Consider the following 21854-nt stretch of genomic DNA (forward strand, 5'->3'; position numbering starts at 1 on the left):
AATTTCTGACTTCACCATACCATTTATATGCCCATGTTAACATGGGCTAGTGTCGGCTCATATACCCATTTACCTACTAACACCCTGTATATAAACAATAGATATTAGGTAACTATACAGTGTCTAATCCATATAAGTGTATGTTGCTTATGACATAAATTAAATATAAAATGTATGAATTACTGAATAATGTATTAAAATGTAGATAAAATGTATAAATGAAACGACTTTCTTTTAGCTGTCAAAGTGAAGAAGTAGTGATTTTATTTTGTTTTGTAAAAAAAAAGTAAAAAAACATTAAAACCTCTTTTGTTGGTTCTCAACATAGTTTCGCGCGCGAAATAAATGCGCGACACGCATAAAAATTAATCTTAATGGATATGAATAAATATGAAACAAATAATTAACCTTACAATGAAAATAATTAATACTTGCAATTACTATTTAAATTAAATTTTCAAATTGTAACATAAATTATAACAACCTTGTAAAACTAAAAATTCAATCGACTGGTAAAACAATTATAGAAGAAATTGACCGCCTATAGGAACCTTTACTGGTTTTTACATTAACGACTCTAATCATGTTGTCAGGTCCAGCAAAAATCTTTTCTATTCTACCCATTGGCCATTGCAAAGGCGGACAATTGTTTATGAGAGGCAAATTATTTATAAGACTTAAAGCCTCGCCCTTTAAATAGCCCTTTAAATAAAATAATTTTTGAACATTAGACAACTTACAGTTTTTGCCTATGAGTGCCATAAAAAGTTCTATGAATGGCTTGTATGCACCGACGTTGTTACCGTCGAACGATTGGATCTCTATCGGAGGCAGCCTCGTAGTCTCGAACAGCGGCGTCGAAGCGTCCACGGCACTCGCAAACCCCAGCGGCGAAGCACTGCTGCGGCGGTCCAGAAGAGCGTCGATCCGGGAGAGGACATCGTAATAGCGGTCCTCGAACTCCTCGTCACCGTCCAACACCTCCTGGCCTTGCAGAATGGCCTCGTCCGCCAGCTGGTTGTAGCGCGCGAACGCTTCTTCTACTGCTTTCCTTCTGTTCGTCAACTCGAAAGCACTCGGGTCCGTCTTCTTGTTCAAAAAGGTAACACATCGTGTTATAACGGCCTTGCACTGCCCTTGTAAAAGCTTGGTCTTTTGGTTAGTGTCACCACAAACCTGGGTAGCCATTATACCTACTGCAATCGGCAACTATGCCGGCGTTGGCCCTCGGGATAATTTTCCAGCAGCACACAAAATAACCAATGTAAGTGATGTCCCGGGTTTCGGCACCAAATTTATGTTGCTTATGACATAAATTAAATATAAAATGTATGAATTACTGAATAATGTATTAAAATGTAGATAAAATGTATAAATGAAACGACTTTCTTTTAGCTGTCAAAGTGAAGAAGTAGTGATTTTATTTTGTTTTGTAAAAAAAAAGTAAAAAAACATTAAAACCTCTTTTGTTGGTTCTCAACAGTGTATAAAAGAGTAACATTACGTAAGGTAACTTTCACTATAACTTTGGGGCTAGCTGAAGCTGTGTGAAATTGTCCAGATTTTAAAAAAAATTCGATCGCATGACAGAGATTGTACTGCAATTTTTGTGTGCAATAAAGTTTTTATAATAACAACATCAATATAAGTAGGCAAGCCTAGGGCAAGTCGACATTTAAATGGCTAGAAGACCTTCAAGAATGCATATGTCCAATTTCCACACCCTTTTGTGACGCAGGTGCTATTTTCACACTTCCCCTAATAATATATTCAGACACTTTCCTAGAACGAAATTGCTTTGAAATATCGATTTTTGCGATGCCCGAATAGACTCTTGAAGTCCTTATGGCATTTAGGAGTACCTACAAATTTCGCATATAGCGGATTTCTTAAGATATCTTTTCAGGAATTATGGGAAAATCTTGTCAAATCTTACTCACCTAGATGCGTTAACAAGGCGGAGGGGTTAATAAACTAATTAAGGAGTTCGCTGTAAAACACAAGATTCAATTACACACTAGTTTAGCATCCATTACACTTCTCTCTACATTCTCATTTCAGCGTAGTGTACCTACTTACAGCGAATAAACAAACGCGTGTTAGATTTCACTTAAGACCTACATTGTTAATTTGATTGCCATTTGTATTGAAACGTGAGCTTTAAGAAAATTAGAAAAGTTGTTTGATTCCGCCGTCGTAGTGGAAATAAACTTGCCTTGTTACGAGTAGCTAGCTGGGCCAGATGACGCGTTTTTACTCGCGTGTTTCGAATCGCGAGATGTTAAGATAGCGCGCGAGTATATTATACCTACATAATTATGTACGTATCCTGTAAGCTCATAGTATCTCATAATAATGTGTTTCGAAATACGCGATCGAGGTTCATGCAAAACGTGCGACTGCATGTGGTCCGAATATTTTATGAACCCTATGAGTGGCAGGTATCTCACTAGGAAATATGCAAGGTTTTTTATTTCTCACGTTTCAGTAGCCTTGGCATTCACAAATCAATCAGTGCTTTTCTTTAACAAAAATTTCAAAAGATACCTAATAAATATAGGCGTTAGAGATCTCACGACGTCATTGGTCATGTAAAAACGACACGCACAGTCTCATACTATACTATGGCTATGGGCGGGTGGGGTGACATTTGAAGTCACGCTCAGCTATTTCCATACAAAGTTTAAGCACTTGTAACTTTTTTGTTTTCAATCCGATTTCAATAAGTTTCTTAGAAATTAAATTTTAGAAATCTGAACAAGCTTAGCTCTTTTTGATGTTTCCGTTACACCTGCAATGCTGTGCGTCTTGTGAACATTAGCAAATCAGTTTGCTCAGCTCAAGCTTAGTTAACATGTGAAATAAAGGTGAAGTAGTTTATCAGCGGATCAAGGTGCATTTGCTTTGAAATAATTATTCCGAACTGCATATATCGCGTTGACTTAATATTGCACACGGTAAGAACCGAGAACCTTCGATAGCTTACTGGGGATTAAAATTATAAAATTTACTGCATATTTTTAAGCATTTTCTAAAGCTGGCGTTTCACTATGGGATATAAGATATCTTAAATGAAATAGGTACATAGGATTTTGGCGTTCAACTATGAGATATATTTTTGACGTACTTATTCTTTATTATGTCTCATGGCATATGACATATCAATTTATGTAGAATAGAATAGAATAAAATATTGTTTATTTGACACAATACATATGTCTCGAGATGTATTAATGTAGCTATATCCCGTAGTGAAAAGCCGACATAATAATGGTTATTTCTTCTTTTTAAAATCTTCTTCTTTTTCTAAATATTTTACTAACGATAACAAAATATACTTATTAAAAGATTACAAGCTCTTACGTATCAACTAATCCCTCAAATAGAAAGTTTCTTAATTACTGTGAAATCCCTTTAATTTAAAGGTTGTTAGGTAAATGGGTATATGAGCCGACACTAGCCCATGTTAACATGGGCATATAAATGGTATAGTGAAATCAGAAAATTGATATCTTCATTTTAATTATTTTAATTTTCATACAAATCGGATTTTATAAAATTTAATTTTGTATGAAAATTTAAAAAAATAAAATGGTGCTATCAAATTTCTGACTTCACCATACCCCTAATATTAACATAGGCAACATATTTAATGTAATCTAATAAAGTTAAGTAAAATACACGTTAAGTAACGATGGGTTTAAAACTACTTCCAAAGACATTTTCTCAAATATTGGTCATCTTAATTTCAATGAAGCCTTTAGATATAAAACTGATCTATAGAGAGGGTTTGTGTTTGCAACGCTCTCCGAAAATGTGCATACTCAACGATAAGCCGTCCGAGCGGTTTCGCAACACGGCTGCGGCGGACCGTGTCCTTCGTGTTCTAATAATGAAGGATATTTGAAGGATATAGTGACATGCAGCAGCAGTTTGCTGGATCGAAACTCCTTGAGCCTCAATTGATGAGACATAATTGTTTTCTTTTGATTAATTGAGTCTTTAATGTTTAGTTATAGCAACTTATGTAGAGGTACTTTTCTACAAATATTGGTCTCGAAGCGCTGGTAGGGTAAAAAGATTATGAGACATGTAGAGGCTCCTTAAGAGCAAAATGACGATTTGTAAGTACTATTTATTAGTCTAAACAAATAAAGAAATTTTGACTTTGACTTTGACTTACAGAGCTAACAGCTTTTATTAGGGAAAACTTTCCAAATGATTTGGGTCATGTTTGTCCAAGAAATCGGTTGTACTTGTTATTTTGCCTGAAAAACAGCCCTTCTAATTGATATTAGCCTATTTGTTACATTAAAGGTTGTGTTTTCAACTGATATTGACTATTTCAGCAGTAATGTGATTTTGCTACAAAAAGTTGTTTAATCAACTGATAATAGCTTTTTCAGACTTAATTAACAAATTAGGTACACTGATAGTGAGCCCGAGGGAGGAGCTCTCAAAAAAATTGAACTTATGCGCAAATACAAATTAAAAACAGCCTTCTCTAATACTAGGTAATTATTCTTTTAAAAGCTTCTTCTTTTTGTAAATATTCTATCTTAGGGCAGTGAGTAAATGACGCAGCAAAATTTTTCCAACTTTGTGATTGGCTTATTTTTTTTCTCCACAAAGAAAAGCATCTTTGCGCGCAACGAATTAGTAGTGGTAACGAGCCATACTTAACTCCAATTTTATTAGCAAATCAAGAGTCCAATCCGCATTCATAAATAGCTAATTACCTACTTAAATGGAATTAATTTCAATACCATTGAAATTAATTCCACATAAGTTACCTAATACACTCTGTCAATTCAACACACGCGAAATGGGCTTAGCCGTCAAATCAAATCAAATTACTAGCTCGTTGATTTGACGGCCTCGTCCAGCAGTGCGTTATAAACTTATTACTTGAGATTTAATCTGATTTTTAGTTTAATATTTATAGCCAAAAATGTTAATCATCATAACTTTACTTTTCGAGCTAACATAGCAACCGCTAAAAAGAAAATCAGCTAAACATTTCGACTATGGGTAGATAGATACTTGTCAGACTGCTTACCGATACGCGTTCTACTTACTCGTATTTAATTGTACTTTTAATAATACAGAATGTTGTATATTACGAGTATATTAGACTAGCTTTTGTATGTTATATTAGATTTGGTAGGGTAATTCCAGGATACATGCCCCAGTGGGATAGGTGCCGCGATTTTAAGTACACTATGTTACAAGCAACTTGGCCTAAAGTTATAGTTATAGTACGTACAATAGAAAGGGACCTCCCCGTACCACTTTTCGTCTCGCAAACCATCAAAGAGTGGGTTCGTTTAGCCAGTGAGAGCAAAAATCTTCCGCGGCCAAACCTTTAAAACAGTAAAACAACATATTATCATAAACGAAAATATGTATTGATCATCAATCATCATTATCGTTATCATAATCAACTTGGATTATAAAATTGGCATCTTGTTAAATTGGTTATTTTATGAAGTTAAGATTTTATTAACAAAAGGATTTTCATAAAAAAGGTTTGTTGGCCAGTAATATAAAAATAATTTCCCATTATTTTTTGTAACTTCATAAATATGATAATAAAAATTCAAATAACCATTTTGAAATGTTCAGTACATTTTTAAGCCTTAGTTTTTCAAGTGAAACCTTAAATTCAAGAAAGGATTATTTTTTAATTTGTGAAAATGCTCTCCATTCATAATGGGAATGTTTCAATGTTGACAACACTTCTGAAATGTCAAAATTCCGTCGAATTAAAAATCAGAGTATAGGGGCATCTATCCTAACTTGCTCTTTTTGTCACAAGTAGCAAGTAAGAAGAAAAAAGGAATGTAGTACGGCTAACCTTAGGAAAGTAATAAATAGGGTGCCCTTCTGATTGAATTACCTTTTTACCCGACTGCGCTAGTAAATGTTTTTCGGGTGGATGTACTATTTTTAATAAAAAATATTATTTTTCATTTTTAATTCATTTAATAATAAACAATCTTAAATAATAATACTTGGCTTGTTTGATTTCAAAATGCATTTGATCCTTAGAATTCAAAAACTGTTTAACGAGTCATCTATCCCTACATCAGGCATCTATCCTTCGAAGCAATCATACAGTGAGTCTTCTATCCCCCACATTAGGCGTCTATCCCACTTTTTAGAGGTCAATTAAAATGGTATTTACTCAGAATCGGTATAAATTAAACTAAAATAATTATAGTAATATCATAGACGAAAGACCAAAGTTTACAGATACTAAGGTCAAATTGTTGATAAAAACTTACTGACTGAGTTACAGAGCTGTTTCAAAAAGTGGGGCATCTATCCTGGACTTACCCTATATTATATGTTGTATGTTACCTTGCCGGCGGTCGCCACTTCGTACGTGTGGCCCCTTTACCCCGTTTTGGGGTGGAATTTCGCTTATAAATACGAGTATAGAAAATTACTATTAGAAAATATCCTTCAATATTTGAAACGTTCTTATTATGCTATTCCTATTTACTTTCGCCATACGAGAGTAAAACTGCAGCGCTAAAGTTTTATTGGCTAATTTTTAGTACAGCGCCAGTCAGTCACCACAATCACTGCTGAAAATGGCTAACAAATAAACCCTAATTAAAGTTATCATCGCAAAATTTTCCGTATAAAGCTACACCGCGGTCAGGGGATCGATTCTCATTATATTTCACAAAGTTATACCCGCGAGCCTCGCTGTATGCGGTTAGCTCCACATAAAACGTTTCACGCAGCCCTCGCAGACAAACAATACATTAATAGCACCTTAACCCTCGCTGTAAGAGGTGGGGTGTGACACACCCCAGACCTTTAAAAATCGTCATAATTTTAAAAATTTGCAAGTGCTAAATTTGAAATTCTCAGTAGCTGGAATTATGGCACTGCTTCTTCGATCAGCGTTGCAAAATCAGTCCAGCGGTGACTACCAACTTAGTTACATGCCTTTGAAGTGCGTGTGGGTGTCACACACCCCACCTGGTACGGGACGTTGTTAAAAAGTTTAAAAAAATATCTATCAGTTTTGGTTTAATTTATATATTTTTAGCTTTGTTAATTGAATAAAATTCAATACAAATAATATTTTTCGTGATTTTCACGGAATTTGAAATTTTCAAGCTCTTTTATTCAAATGAGATGACTTTTAGTGCGAATCTGGAAATTTAGTACTGAGATCCGAAGATGTAGGTGAACATACACTAATATGGGCTACAATTTATACTTGGTGATATAATTTATGGGCTGCTGAAATGGAATAACATATTTTATAAATAAATAAAATTGTTTCGCTCCCATTTTATGCATTGAGCATACTCATTTACTTTCATCAGTATTGGGGTAAATTAAAATACGATGGTCAAAATAAATTTATACCCTTCCAGTTTTTCATTTACTTTTAAATCATAAGTAAATATCTTGTATTCTATATATATAAAAGAAAGTCGTGTTAGTTACTCCACTTATAACTCAAGAACGGCTGAACCGATTTTGCTGAAAATTGTTAGGGAGGTAGTTTAGATTAGAGCCTGGAGAAGGACATAGGATACTTTTTATCCCGTTCGAAATTTTAAAAAAAGTCTGCTTATTTATTGCCATTAAGGCGGAACAAAGTTCGCCGGGTCAGCTAGTGTTAAATAAAAACGGTTGTCATAATTAAAGGCACTAATTAAAAAATATACATAAGAAACTGATTCCTAAATTATAAGAACAACGGAAATTGTGTCTTTTTGTTTTTTTTATGACAAAAATTTTATAATACATATGGGTAGTTCTACTCACGGTGGAATTATTTAGGACCATAAAATGAATCTCCAGTTTTTGTTAGTAATCAGTATAAACAGTGACTAAAGGCCGATAATATACTACAATATATCCAATTTTTAACGGGCCAGACAAAATTATNCTTGGGAAGTTACTTAATGCTAATTTGTTTCAATATTGTGTGTGTGTGATACGTTAAACAAAACTAAAGCATTTCTTTCTAATTACTTTCATCTACATTAAATAGGAGTAGAAATATGTTAGGATAATTTATTTACATCTAATACAATACCGATTTCAGTTCCTACACCTAAAGATCTTTTGCAAGTACGAAATTGAAGTAACAATAAAATTCCAGAACTCTACAATCTACTAAAGTCTTCCAACAGCCTTAAAACTGGCAACACCATACTATATCCGCCATTTACGTTCAGTAGAGACAGAACACATCATTCCATCTCGCTCGCGCCGGAATGTGACCCGCTATCACGTTGAAGGCCGTACGGAGCTTACGGGCCCTCAATGAAGAGCTTAAAGCACTTTGGAAGCTGCATCGATACCTATTGAGCTTTCTAAGTGCTAAAGAGCGCCTTTGGCGTGGTTGTTTTGCGAAAACTATTAAAAGCTAATGTATATTTTACTTCCTAAGCTTAATTGCTGTAAAAATATCAGTTCTACTAAAATTAGTTATGTGCCTACTTATATGCGAACTATTTTTGCTTTACGGAATCTATTACAAATTTTTTACTTGACAAAGTAAAATAAGCCTTTTCGCCGCAAAGTACTTACCTACTATACAATCCTGTCAGTGTTTCTTCAAAAATTCCTTAAGTATTTTAAAGTCTTATGGTTACCTTCACTCAAGTCATAGATTTTACCACAAGGGCAATGTGCAGATTAGTGGGAATCTGCTCTACCTGTTATGGGTGCTCTATTATCTACCTGTTCGGCGCTTTCATAAAATTATTTGGACGAGCTTTTAGCTAGGGGTTAAGAACGATTTCACCTGTGTGCATATTGCATATTAATAATGAATCTGCTTGTGAAAAAATTAAAAATAGCTTAGGATAATAATTTTCGGAGTATTATGTATCTAGTAAAAAATAACAATCAAAATTCATGCAATTTAATTTTCAGGTATTAGCGCTATCTATTGAAAAAATAAAGGTTTAATTAAATTAATTCTTAATGCTTAAAAAAGCAAGAACTGCCATCTAGCGGCAATATTATGCACTAAAAATGTTTTTTTATTTTTTATTTCTAAATAATGACAGTGCTCAAGGCATTTAATATTATATTGTTAAAAAGTTTAGTAATTTTTTTTTAGATTAATTAAAAAAGGTTTCATAAAAGATTTCTCGAAACGAAACGTGGTTGCCTAGCAACTGTCAGTTTGACCGTTTGACGTATGTTTGTTGTTTTTCGTAATACTCACGCGACCGCGACGTTATTTCCAATTTAAATTTTAAATGCGTGACCGCGGCCCATAAAACTTATTTAGGAAATAAACTGAGCAAGACGTAATGTGTCTGACCTCGTATGTTTCAATTACCATTACCGACACCCACGGTTTCTGCGACCGAGCGTTGGATAGCCCGAGCAGTCTGTTTAGCAACGAGGAAGTCCTGGTGTATTGATCTCACAAGTGAGTCATTATACTTTTTGTGAGTTTCTTGACCATCTTGTGTGTCACCTTTCGCAGGAAAGGTATTGTTAATAACTGTTCCAAAGTGCTTTGTTAAGTTAAGAACTTGGTATCTCTAACTGCAGTTGGTACCCAACTTTGAATCAGTATGTAACATTGCTTTTTTTTACCAATTTAATATCAAACTGAAATTGAAGTATGCATTATGCAATATCTAACATAATCACTGTCTAAATGTTTCACAAAGTGTAAGATTCTTAAGGAAACTTATATTTTCAGAAAATGTCTAGACCGGTGGTTCGGCCACAGTGGCAGTTGGCTGCACTGGCAGCACAACGCCGTGATAACGAGCTTCGAAAAGCAGAAGAACTAAAGAAGGTGAGTTCTCATTTATTTTTTTAGTTCTAAAATTTTATCTAAGAAGTTCTAAAATAGTAACGTAAAAAAAGTATTTATTGCCAGAAGATGTCACAAATTTCAAGTGTACCTATGCTTGTATCAAGGTGGCCAGAAATACATTTATCTTTAACATGTTACATTTATTTTGTAAGTGCATAAATAGTCAAAAAGCTTATTTGGGTTTTGACGACAGTAATTTGTTTTATTTCATGAAGGCAGAAAAAATGTAAGATAATTTTTCAGTTAGATTTGGAATAAGTTATAGTGTCTTCTTTTACTCATTTTTAATAATTTATAGATTGCGAATTACTTTGAGGCCAATACAAACAAGTCTCGGCACCATGAGCAGTGGACGACAGAAGGGTACTATGAGAAAGCGAACAAAGAGGCAGTGGAACTGAGTGAAAGGAAAATACGAGCTGCGTAAGTTGATGACGTTTATTTTTTATTGATACCCTGTTGGGAGAAAAAAGGAAACATTAATATTTTTTCTTATGCAGTCAATTAGAAGAACGTCGCAAAAAACTGGAGCTGATGTTGTTTCAAGAAAACATGCAGTATCAGCAAGAGTTGAAGACACTGGGTGCACAACCTAAATATTACAAAAATGGGTAAGATATTAAAATGCATATTCTTTTTTTTAGTACTTTTCAGAGCAAAAACTCTTTACTTACGTTGACAAATTTGGTATAGAAAATACATTTATATCCCTTCAACTGCCGATTTCCCGCAGCCCGTATGTCAGAGGAGGGGATGTTTGCCACGCGCCCTTGGGGGGAACCGTGATTACAATACAAAGCCTTTCTTTTGATGAGATAAGGTGTATTTTTCCATTGAATCTCTATGCCAAACAGCTGAGAAAACGTCTAATATTAAATATCGCCATCACACTCCACTCATACTTGTCTAGGCTACTGTCGCCTTTCAAAAGTACCTACTTGTTTACCGGTCGGCACTGGTCGGCACATTTATCATGCTTATTGCCAGCCAGTCCGATTATGATTCAGTTCCAATATACTATTACTATTATCATCTTTCTTTAAATTATTTCCAGCTCCTACCTTAACAAAGTACCAACCTCCACTCTCCAAGAGATCAACCAAGGCATCATGGCCAAGGAAGAGCAGCTCAGAAGACACGAGGCTGAGCTGAGACTGCACCACGCGTGGCGACTGAGGCAGCCGGAGTTGAGAGCTGCAAGCTCATACATAGCTGCTGGGAAGTGCAAGTCTGCATGGTGAGGTTTCACTAAATATTTCCAGCTCCTACCTCAACAAAGTACCCACCTCTACACTGCAAGAGATCAACCAAGGCATCATGGCGAAGGAAGAGCAGCTCAGAAGGCACGAGGCTGAGCTGAGACTGCACCACGCGTGGCGGCTGAGGCAACCGGAGCTGAGAGCTGCCAGTTCATACATCGCTGCTGGGAAGTGCAAGTCTGCATGGTGAGATTTCACTAAATATTTCCAGCTGCTACCTCAACAAAGTACCAACCTCCACTCTCCAAGAGATCAACCAAGGCATCATGGCGAAGGAAGAACAGCTCAGAAGACACGAGGCTGAGCTGAGACTGCACCACGCGTGGCGACTGAGGCAGCCGGAGCTGAGAGCTGCCAGTTCATACATCGCTGCTGGGAAGTGCAAGTCGGCATGGTGAGATTTCTCTAAATATTTCCAGCTCCTACCTCAACAAAGTACCAACCTCCACACTGCAAGAGATCAACCAAGGCATCATGGCTAAAGAAGAGCAGCTCAGAAGACACGAGGCTGAGCTGAGACTGCACCACGCGTGGCGGCTGAGGCAGCCGGAGCTGAGAGCTGCCAGTTCATACATCGCTGCTGGCAAGTGCAAGTCTGCATGGTAGGATTTAAAGAGCGATTTACTTATCTTTATTTTTTGTGCTATTTTTATGTACTTTTCTAAGATTGTATATCTTTTTTATGTAAAACTCCATCAGAGAGATATTTATTGTTGTAAAATTGGCCAAAGCTACAAATTGCGTACTGAACTGCTACTAAAAGACATCAAAGACATGGCATAAAAATTAAAAAGTTCTGAAAAAGTTAAGTGAAAAGAATTAAAAATCATGTACCACCAGTAATTTCTGGTTGAACCGAATGTTGACAGGAAGAGAAGTCTGATTGCTTTTATAATTAATAGAGTTTTAAAGAAAATAGGTATTATTTTGTTTTTAAATCTCAGTAGATATAATGTTTGTAAGCAGTGCAATGTCTGCTCTAATTTACTAAGGTCGGCGTTTGCAAGATTAACGAGCGCCCACGCTCACCTCGACGCCCACACGTTACCACGGTCACTATAACTGTTCCGAGAAATTATAAAAGGACACATCCTTTGATTCTTTGTTATTAGGATTTTTGTATTTATTTTGTATTGTAAGACCTTTTTGCTTGCGACCTTTTTAGGGTTCTTAATTATCATCTGATATTCTGAATCAATCGATTTTTTCAGGTTTATACAATTAGCCGGGACACATCTTTGTTAATTATGTTTATGTTATGTATTTTTTACATATAGCCACGTTTAAATTCTATTTATCATTATGTCCAAAAGACATATTATTCCAATTAAAGTAATTATATTCCTTTTTTTATGTAGGTTGGAGCAAATCGTAGAAAAAGAAATGGAAAAGAAAAAAGAAGAGGAAGAAAACATAAAGATTTTGCAAGAGAGAGACGAGGCGCTGCGCCGCCAGATACAGATAGAAGAAGACAGGCTGAGGGACAAGGAGCGCCAGATGAGGGTAAAGAAATAGGTATATTTAAGGAATAAGGAAGTAGAAAACGCATGAGTCAATACAAAGGTCAAAGAATAAGATGATGATAAACTAAAGCTATGTTAGAATATAAATTAATACAAATTATTCTCATTTAATAAAGTGGCTAATTCTCGCGGTAACAATTTATTTTACCGAGTGTCTGATCACGTCGGGATGTGAATTCGTAACAGTAGCTGTGTGCTTACCATTAGTTTACGTTATGTGTGCTCGCTAGCGACTGCGTAAAAAAGTAACATTAAATGTATGACATATTGTGCAGTGCCCCTAGTGGCTACTTTCAAGAAATAAAATCTTCATAAATTTGTTAGACGTACTCGCTAGCGAGCACACCTAACGTAAACTCATGGTAAGCACACTGGTGTTGTATTTTAACCATCAGGCACCATCGCAACAGATACAAGCAATTTAATTTACATTAGTAAAATATGCAGGTTGCTACCGACCGTGCGGTATGGAAATCATTGGGGGAGGCCTATGTTCAGCAGTGGACGTCCTAAGGCTGAAAGATGTTGATGAGTAAATTATCTTCTTGGTAATTTTGTGTAAGTCATCTTAGGGTGTTCGAAATTTTCGGCATATTTGATCCTTAGTAAACGATTTAGATGAAGGTGGACAGATGACCTCAGAAAAAGGTAGTATGAAGGCGCTTGAAGCAGACCGCTACCACCGCTACCAACCGGTTCTTATAGAAATCATATGCCCTATGTTCAGTATTGACAAAGTAGTTTATAGAAATACATTTTATATTTTCCAGGAGCTTCGCGAAGGACTCGAAGGGCAAATAGCTGAGTTTTCAGAAAAAGAGTCGATCGTTAATAAACTAAGAAAAGCAGAAGAGAGAGAGAAGATGATACTAGACGAGCTCCAGTTCATATCGAGTGAAAGAGAAAAAGAACACGCGAGACTGGTGGCGGAAAGGGACGCAAATATCGTGAATATGGGCTTGCACAAGTATAAGTTGAAGAGGAAGGTGATCTCTGTGCTGAAGGAGATTGAGTTGGATTTGGATATGCTGGCAAAGATAAGAAGAGCTGTTATAAAGGTACTCTTTAGAACTTTTTTATTTGGTCGAATGTTCTGCGCCTTAATACAAAAAAGTTAAGCCCGGGATGAACACTGGTTTAAAATGACATTTTCATACTTAATATAATAAGGCCTAAGGGGGTCTAACTTCAAATATAGGTACAGCCATAATTTTACGATTCCATAACTAAAAGGAGTCTCACATTTATGTTGTTGTTTTTGTTTATTAAATTTTCTATCTTACAAGAACTTTTTTTTCAGGATCTAGGAAAAGAACAAGAAAAGTCGGCCAGTTATAAAAGAGTACTTGATACGGCGCTACGCGAGTTAGAAGAGTACAAGGATAAGGAGAGACAAAGACAGAAGAACATCGAGGCTATGTACGACGGTGAAGCGAGGCAGATAAACGAGAAACAAGATAAGGTAAGTTTTAATTTGTACTCATTATTCATTTGTTTNCAGCTCAGAGCTTTTTTTACACCTAATAGCATACGTAAATAATCAATATTAAATATTAAATACCACCTAAAAAAATTTTAATGAAAGTTTTATCACTTTGTATATTGGGGTATGTCATACCCCACCTGGTACGGGACGTAACTTTTAGTCACCTCGTACACGGAGGGTTAATTGGACAGATTATACCAAATATCACAGGCATTTGTGACGTCAAAGGGACATCGATACTTCATTAGAGAGCATTCAATTTTGAGCGCTAATTACAAGGATATGCGGCTAGGTCTGGATATTAAAGCTTAGCCCCACTCAATAACGTTGACAAATTGATTTGCCTTTGACATATTAAGTTCGGTTTTCGTAAGCGTCCCTGTGTAATACACTTTTTGGTTAAGTGTTTCATTATGCTTTGTGCAGTTTTGCATATTAAAATAAATAAATAAATAAATATTCTGTCTCCTAAAATTTATCTTAAATATTTATTGCATTCTTGCTAATAGGTAAGTACAATACAATCGATAAAAATACAACTAGTGTAATATTAGTATCGTTTTGCGACGACAGAAATGATAGAGTTGACAATTTTATAAAATACGCGATGTTCATGGTCGCCATATCTTTTTCAATAAGAGACCTATGAAGCCTTTAATTGATTACCCAACAGTAAAGTATGTCAGTGAAAAAGGAAGGGTTTATAGAGTAGGGTCAATAGCCACTTAAAGCTGCATATCGTTTGATTGTGCTCTTAACAAATTGCGTTTTTTCCCGCTACGCTTAAAAGTACATTTTGTGCTGTCAATAGAGGTCACACTAAGTGCTTGATGGGATTTTTGTAAAAATAAATAGCTGGGTTAGAAAAGTATTTTGTACCGATAAAAGATGAGAAACTATGACAAAAACATCGAGGTCCAGCGCAAATAAAATGTTAAGTAGGAAGGTACATTAATCAAAAAGTAAAAATTACTAGTTAACATTCTACAATATCAAAATATCAATATGGTAAGAAGTCTAGAAAATTGCACCAATTTTCTTGACAAGCCTTAAACAAACATGGCATTATTATAAAAAACTAGCTTTCCGCCCGCGGCTTCGCCCGCGTGGAATTTTGTCTGTCACAGAAAAACTTTATCGCGCGCGTCCCTGTTTCAAAAACCGGGATAAAAACTATCCTATGTTCTTTCCCGGGACTCAAACTATCTCTATGCCAAATTTCATCAAAATCGGTTGCGAGGTTTAAGNTCTCTATGCCAAATTTCATCAAAATCGGTTGCGAGGTTTAAGCGGGAAAGCGTAACAGACAGACAGACAGACAGACAGACAGACAGACAGACAGACAGACAGACAGACAGAGTTACTTTCGCATTTATAATATTAGTTGGGATAGTTGGGATAACTATTGCTATAAATAAGTTCTAGTCACGTCCATTACTACCTACACAGAGTAGGTAATGTAAATACTTTAATTTCCATTAAAAAGCACATAAGCATCATCTCCCTGTGAAAACAATTTGCATACCCCTACACTACAAGCTCTATATGCCAATAGAATAACAATTTAACAAGCCACAGCTTCATACGACTGAGTTTGTCATACAAACATTTAATAAATGAACAATCCTCACCCAATATCTATCTTAAACACCGCATTGCAATAGGAGTAACCCACTAGCTCCAAGTTGCAAATTGCAAATGCATTTCCGTGGCACTAATATTAAAAAGAACAATTTCTTTGGAAGGAAAAGATAGTTAATGCCAATAGCAACGTTTTAGGCACTATGCTCATACTGGTTTGAGTACAATAACGTGAACATTTGTGAGGGTGGATGGATGAATGTTTTGTAATTTCTTTAGAATTTTTAACAATAATGTATATTGTTAAAAATATTTCTATTCTGTTCTATTTGATAGTAATCTACCATAATTTAACGCGCACGCAAAAAACTCTTTTATAAATATTTTTTTAACATAATTATTTTATATGATACCGAATTTAGTCAAAGCAGAGCCAAATAAAATTGAGCTTAAAAACAGCAATGGAAAAATTAATTGCCTGAGTGAACTCCTAACTTTTTGATTTAACCAATTATTCGCATGAAATCGCTGCCAGTAAATTTTACAGCGAAACGCATTGTGTGAATCAGTTAGTTGTGTCTATTCCGAGATCTATCTGTCCATCCGTTTCACCATTAGCCGACTACATATCCGTCGGGTGTCAAATTAACAAAGTGAGAAGAGCTTATAACTGCATCAATTTTTATCAGTAAACTCCGCGTTCCTGAGTACGCGGAGCTGAGAGTGGAGGATAAAACAACAAAAGAACCTTGGGGCATCCATCGATACGCGATTTGAAAAAGCTAGCTGCTTTTAATCAGATTTTTCATTCAAAGCGGACGTAGCAACTTTTGCTCAGTCATAAGTCGTTTATTAGACTTTCAAAAAGCTTTTACATACCGATCTCATGTTAACCTAACCACTGCTTCAAGACAATATACTTATCTAGTCACTAAATAAGTGTATTTGAATGAACGGAAAATGCGTAGGTATCTGTCACATCTTTACTTTGAACTCCGCGTCAAGCTCCGCGGCACATTTACATAAACGTTAAAACGTCGTCTATGGACTGGACGCGATCTAATTACGGATAGCGGGTTTTGCGCATCAAATTATTGACCGTCGGCGTGAACGGGAAAACGTTATTTTGGAAACTTCATTGCCTATATTTAATTAAGATACGTCGAGTTACCAACAATTTCACTTAATTGACGCTCTCGCTAACTAGATAGCAGAGACAGTATAAGACAGACATTACGAATTTAAATTCTCGTGGCCATCACGGTACTGTAATAATGTATTCGAATATCGATGACTTCCAGCAAGCGTTTTTTTTAGTCCCGTTAGCCCCTTGTACTAAGCTAAATATGCTTGAGCTTACCACAATAGTAGAGCGGCGGCGGGGACCGAACCCGCGTTCCCCGGATCACGAGTCGGCCAGTCCGACCCCTTCGCCGTTCGGCTATCGTGGCTTGAGCCACGTTAACGTAGCCAATCGTTGAAGCCTTGACGCAAAAAATTTGACCGTGGTCAATCATTGATCGAGAAATGTTTATTTATTTTATTATATCAGTTTACTTTTGATAGACCCATCGAAGTATTTTTCTCAACAAGCCAACTGTTTTAGATGTTCAAGGGTCTATTCTAAGACGATATTCGCAAAGTAGGAAGATAGGGTTGTGGTTCTGTATATTTCATTTGAGATCAATGTTATATCGTTTTCTTAAACAAGCTGATGAATGCGAAAAGAAGCTATTATTGTAGGTCACAAGAAACTAAACACCGATGGGTAAAATCTTAGAGCAAAATTTATTATGCTAACCGGCCTGTTCATCTCCGCGAGTTTGCATGGAAAACAAAACACGCGCGACGATACCTCCTGTGTGCCTACCATGAGTTTACGTTAGGTGAGCTCGCTAGCGAATACGTCAAAAAATTCTATGAAGATGTTATTTCTTTAAAGTAGCCGCTAGGGGCGCTGCAGAATATGTCATACATTTAAATGTCATTTTTTTACGCAGTCGCTAGCGAGCACACCTAACGTAAACTCATGGTAGGCACACAGAACAATCACGAGCGAGCATTGACGCACGCACGCGTATTCTTCACCCATTTGCATTGTAAAGACATAAACTATGTAGGAAAGTAGAAAAAATCGCCGGTGTATTAAATACTGTGAAGTTCTTAACTGTCTGAATAATAAAATAATTAATTATGTATTTCCTCCGCTATTTTCCGCAGTTTGGCACTTCACATTACACATTAATTTACCGAAAACAGCCCTAAGGCACTGTCACAGTACCGATCAGTGACGTATGTCAACGAAACGGTGCTCGACTCTTGAGACAAGCTAAATTACACCATATTGTTGACGGCATTGAGCGTTTTTTTTAAATACCTTCGCGAAAAAACTTTCTGTAGGTACTTCTATGATGCTACCAACAAACAAGATAGCAACTGCAGTTTACATGCCTTAAGGATCCCTAGATGCTATCTAATCCTTTAAGGGTTAATACTGGGACGTGTAAAAGTGCTTTTTTAAAGCCTACTTACAGAAATAAATGAGTTTTACTGAGTTTTTACTAAGCCTTGATCACACGTACCGGGCATACGGGCGAGACACCCAAATAATAAAAAATTATAATAAAAATAAACTTTTTTAAAAACAAGCTTTTATTCTGAATTTCGAAAGTTTGTATCGCGCATGGAATTTATTCCTCTTTTTCTCTGTTTGCGCTACAAGCTTTCGAAATTCAGAATAAAAGCTTGTTTTTAAAAAAGTTTATTTTTATTATAATTTTATTTTACACTTTTTAGTTATATCTTAATCTCAGGACCCTGGACGTTATCTAACACTAAAGTGCTCGAAAAGACAAATCCAACGAACCCAAACTCGATGAGTTTCCGCCGTTTTGTTTAGGAGTTCCTATGGCCACCTCCCGACTCCATCATCAGACCAGCTCAATGGTACCATAATATTGCATTGTCATCGGACTTACACATGTATGCAAAATTTCAGCTCAATAGGAAACCGGGAAGTGGGTCAATTTTAAGTTGCAAGATTTGACGACAGACACCAGACATGTGAAAGTAATAAAAAGCTTGTAATAATAAATAAATAAATTCCTTTATTGAAGTTACAAGTTACGTAGTAGACGTAAGTAAACATTTTATTGTCTCGCCCGTTTACTCGGTACGTGTGAGCAAGGCAACTCATCAGACACGTCCAGACCAAATCTTGTTAAAAATGCATTCAAACTTGTTCAACACTCATGTAAATATCTAATAGCCCTCGCCGGACAATCGATACGTTGCAGCCAAACGAATGTTCGGAGGGAACGTCCCTCTCCCTCCGTTAAAAGAACCACTCGTATTATCCATTAAAATTATTCTTAGGTATAGGTCACATGTCAGTCTAACACCCGTTTTCACCATCAATCCCTAATTTTAAGTGACCTAAGAAAACAAAATTCCTGTCATTAGGTATCACTTAAAAATTAGGGATTTATGTTGAAAACGGGCATCAGTCTATCTAACGTGTGTGCATTATGGACGAATTTTTAAAGGTCAAAAGTTTTTGGCTTAATTGCAGTAGGTATTATGTTTATTTATTTAGTTTTAGAGAGAAACGTCAGTAACTACTTTAACTGTCAATAAACGTGGTATCAACCTACAAATCACTGTCAATTAAATCCAAATTGAAGAAGGGAAACTTAAACCGTTTTGCGGTGGAAATGAATAAAGCTATTTGGAAAGTGCCCCGGTTAATTGCACTGTTCGCGATCTGATATACAGGGTGTTAATAGGGACGGATTGAATAAAGCAATCTCAGTTTGAGCCGTGATTTAAGCTATGCTTCTGAGCTTTAAGCCATGGTATTTTACCAAACAATCATTTCTTGCATTCACATTATTTTATTTTTTAGCCTAAAATCTTATGCTTGTTAAGAATTATTCTAGTGTCAGTATTTGTACTACGGAACCCTACACTGCGCGTGGCACGACACGCACTTGGCTAATTTTTATACTATACTTAGATTAATAAATTAGAATATAGATTAATAAAGAGGAAGGTTTCCTCTTAGGCATTTAGAATTCATTGTAAGCGTCTCCACACCCTGTATGTGATCCACAAGCGTTGAAGCTATCCAAACCGTTTAACACCTAATAAAGGACTTAGGCTATTATGGCCAATCAGTGATAGTAGGTTTCGCACTCGTCCAGTTCCCACCAGTTAAATTGATTTACTGTTTGTTATACACTTCAGTCAAGGCGTTTCGCTGCAATTAAAAAAAAAAAAAAATATTAGAGGATAGCGTACGATCTAGACAAACTAAGATAGTCAAATGGACAGAAAAATTAAAGAGAGCTGGTTAAAAACTCTTTAGTAGTAAGTATAAATCAGATTTGCCAAGACAGACAAATAGCATTCCTGTGGGTCTAGACAAAGTGCAAATTATAATCGCAAACCAGTCGAAAAGTGGTCGAAAAGCCCCTTTTTTGTATGGAGTTTTGACGGATTCGATTTTCGATTCGATCAAAAAGTGCGTTTTGTCTAGGGGGGCTGGTTATAAAATTCAACTTCGTAGTGTCGGGCTGTCACAGTGCTAATGACGTACACAAAAAGAAAATTACACGATTTGATTTTTAGATCTTTTTGTGTCCTATTATACATACATAGTATTTAGGTACTAACTACTATTTAACTACATAAAAATAGGCCTAGTAAAAACAGATCAAGGTTCTTGCCTCGCCTGCCTTTTTAGAATGATTCTATTATCATCTTACATTCTAGCTAGATGAATCCAGAACGCTAGACAAATCACTACCTAGTATTAAACAAAGTCGCTTTCCTGTCTGTCTGACCATAGAATCAGACAAACATACATAGGTATTGTTTCAATCTTTAAAACTACGCAACGGATTTTGATGCCTTTTTTAGCAGATAAAGGAAGGTTTATATCATGTATAATTAGCACCTGTGCGAAGTCGGGGCGGGTCGCTAGTTAAATTAAATAATAGAATTGCAACGACCAAAATAATAACAAACTCGTCCAGAATTCCGAGTTTATTGTTTTAAGTAGGTACCTACTGTCAAAACATTCTGCAACTTATCATGTACTTATAATGGAAGAAACTAAACTCTTGAATTATTACCCAAGGGTAAACTAAATCTGCAAACAAAATAGAGGTGATATTGAAGACAATGGCGTCTGCTTTTATATATCGCAACAAAGAAGCTGTCAATAATATCATAATGGTTTATTTATACGAAAATAGTTTTAATAACAACGAGAACGTTATCTGATATCAGAATAATTTTATATTGTGATTTGAGACGGCCTAAGAAAGCTACAAAGAAAGTTGTACACTCGACAACTCCCTCGGTTTGCATTGCTTGATTTCAAAGAAAAGTTTAGTCAATGTTTTCATAATTTACTAATTTCACTGTGCATTACTTTGAACTATAGATATACACTTCTAATAAAAAACATGTCTTAAATGATGGAGATGTAGAACTATTTAATGATACATACAATTGTCACCGAATTGACAACCTCTACCTTTTTTTAAGGGCTGATTTTTCAATTATTGTCGGATAACTTTTAACTGAAGAATAAGTTTGGCACATTGACAGTTTCAGTATAGAAAATATGTCAAAATGACAGGGTTATTCTTCAGTTAAAAGATATCTGACGATTGTAAAATCAGCCCTAAGTCGATTAATAAAAGCACCAGTGTGCTTACCATGAGTTTACGTTAGGTGTGCTCGCTAGCGACTGCGTAAAAAAATGACATTAATTGTATGACATATTGTGCAGCGCCCCTAGCGGCTACTTTCAAGAAACAAAACCTTCATAGATAATTTTGACGTACTCGCTAGCGAGCACACCTAACGTAAACTCATGGTGGGTACACAGATCTAAATATACTCAACATCAAATAAACCGCACCTTCCGTGACGCGAACTTTAACGATTTTCTTCTGACACAATCATGGTGCCCCAACAATATTGGTGTTACTTGAAAGCCCAATAAATATCCTTAAAGAAAAACACATTTAATTTCTTAATAAACGATTAACATATACCATAAATGTGACTTGAAAAAATACCTCACTTTGGGCCCACCTATGGGATCAATTAGACCAATTTTTATGGTTATAAAACCAAATAATGATCTCACGTGTCCTCTTTAACAGATG

The 21854-nt window shown here is 35.8% G+C and overlaps 1 protein-coding gene across 1 annotated transcript; it reads left to right on the forward strand.

Moving 5' to 3' along the window:
* Positions 1-9706: 9706 nt before the first annotated feature.
* Positions 9707-17299, forward strand: LOC114351808 (trichoplein keratin filament-binding protein-like). The gene is made up of 8 exons (XM_028303139.1): positions 9707-9802; positions 10122-10246; positions 10324-10434; positions 10878-11060; positions 12441-12585; positions 13376-13663; positions 13906-14067; positions 17279-17299. Exons 1-8 carry the CDS (start codon positions 9707-9709, stop codon positions 17297-17299), a joined length of 1131 nt encoding a protein of 376 aa, XP_028158940.1.
* Positions 17300-21854: the final 4555 nt, after the last annotated feature.

This window comes from Ostrinia furnacalis, unplaced genomic scaffold, assembly GCF_004193835.3.
Source record: "Ostrinia furnacalis isolate ACB-3 unplaced genomic scaffold, ASM419383v2 OfSCF1198, whole genome shotgun sequence".
Lineage (NCBI taxonomy): Eukaryota > Metazoa > Arthropoda > Insecta > Lepidoptera > Crambidae > Ostrinia > Ostrinia furnacalis.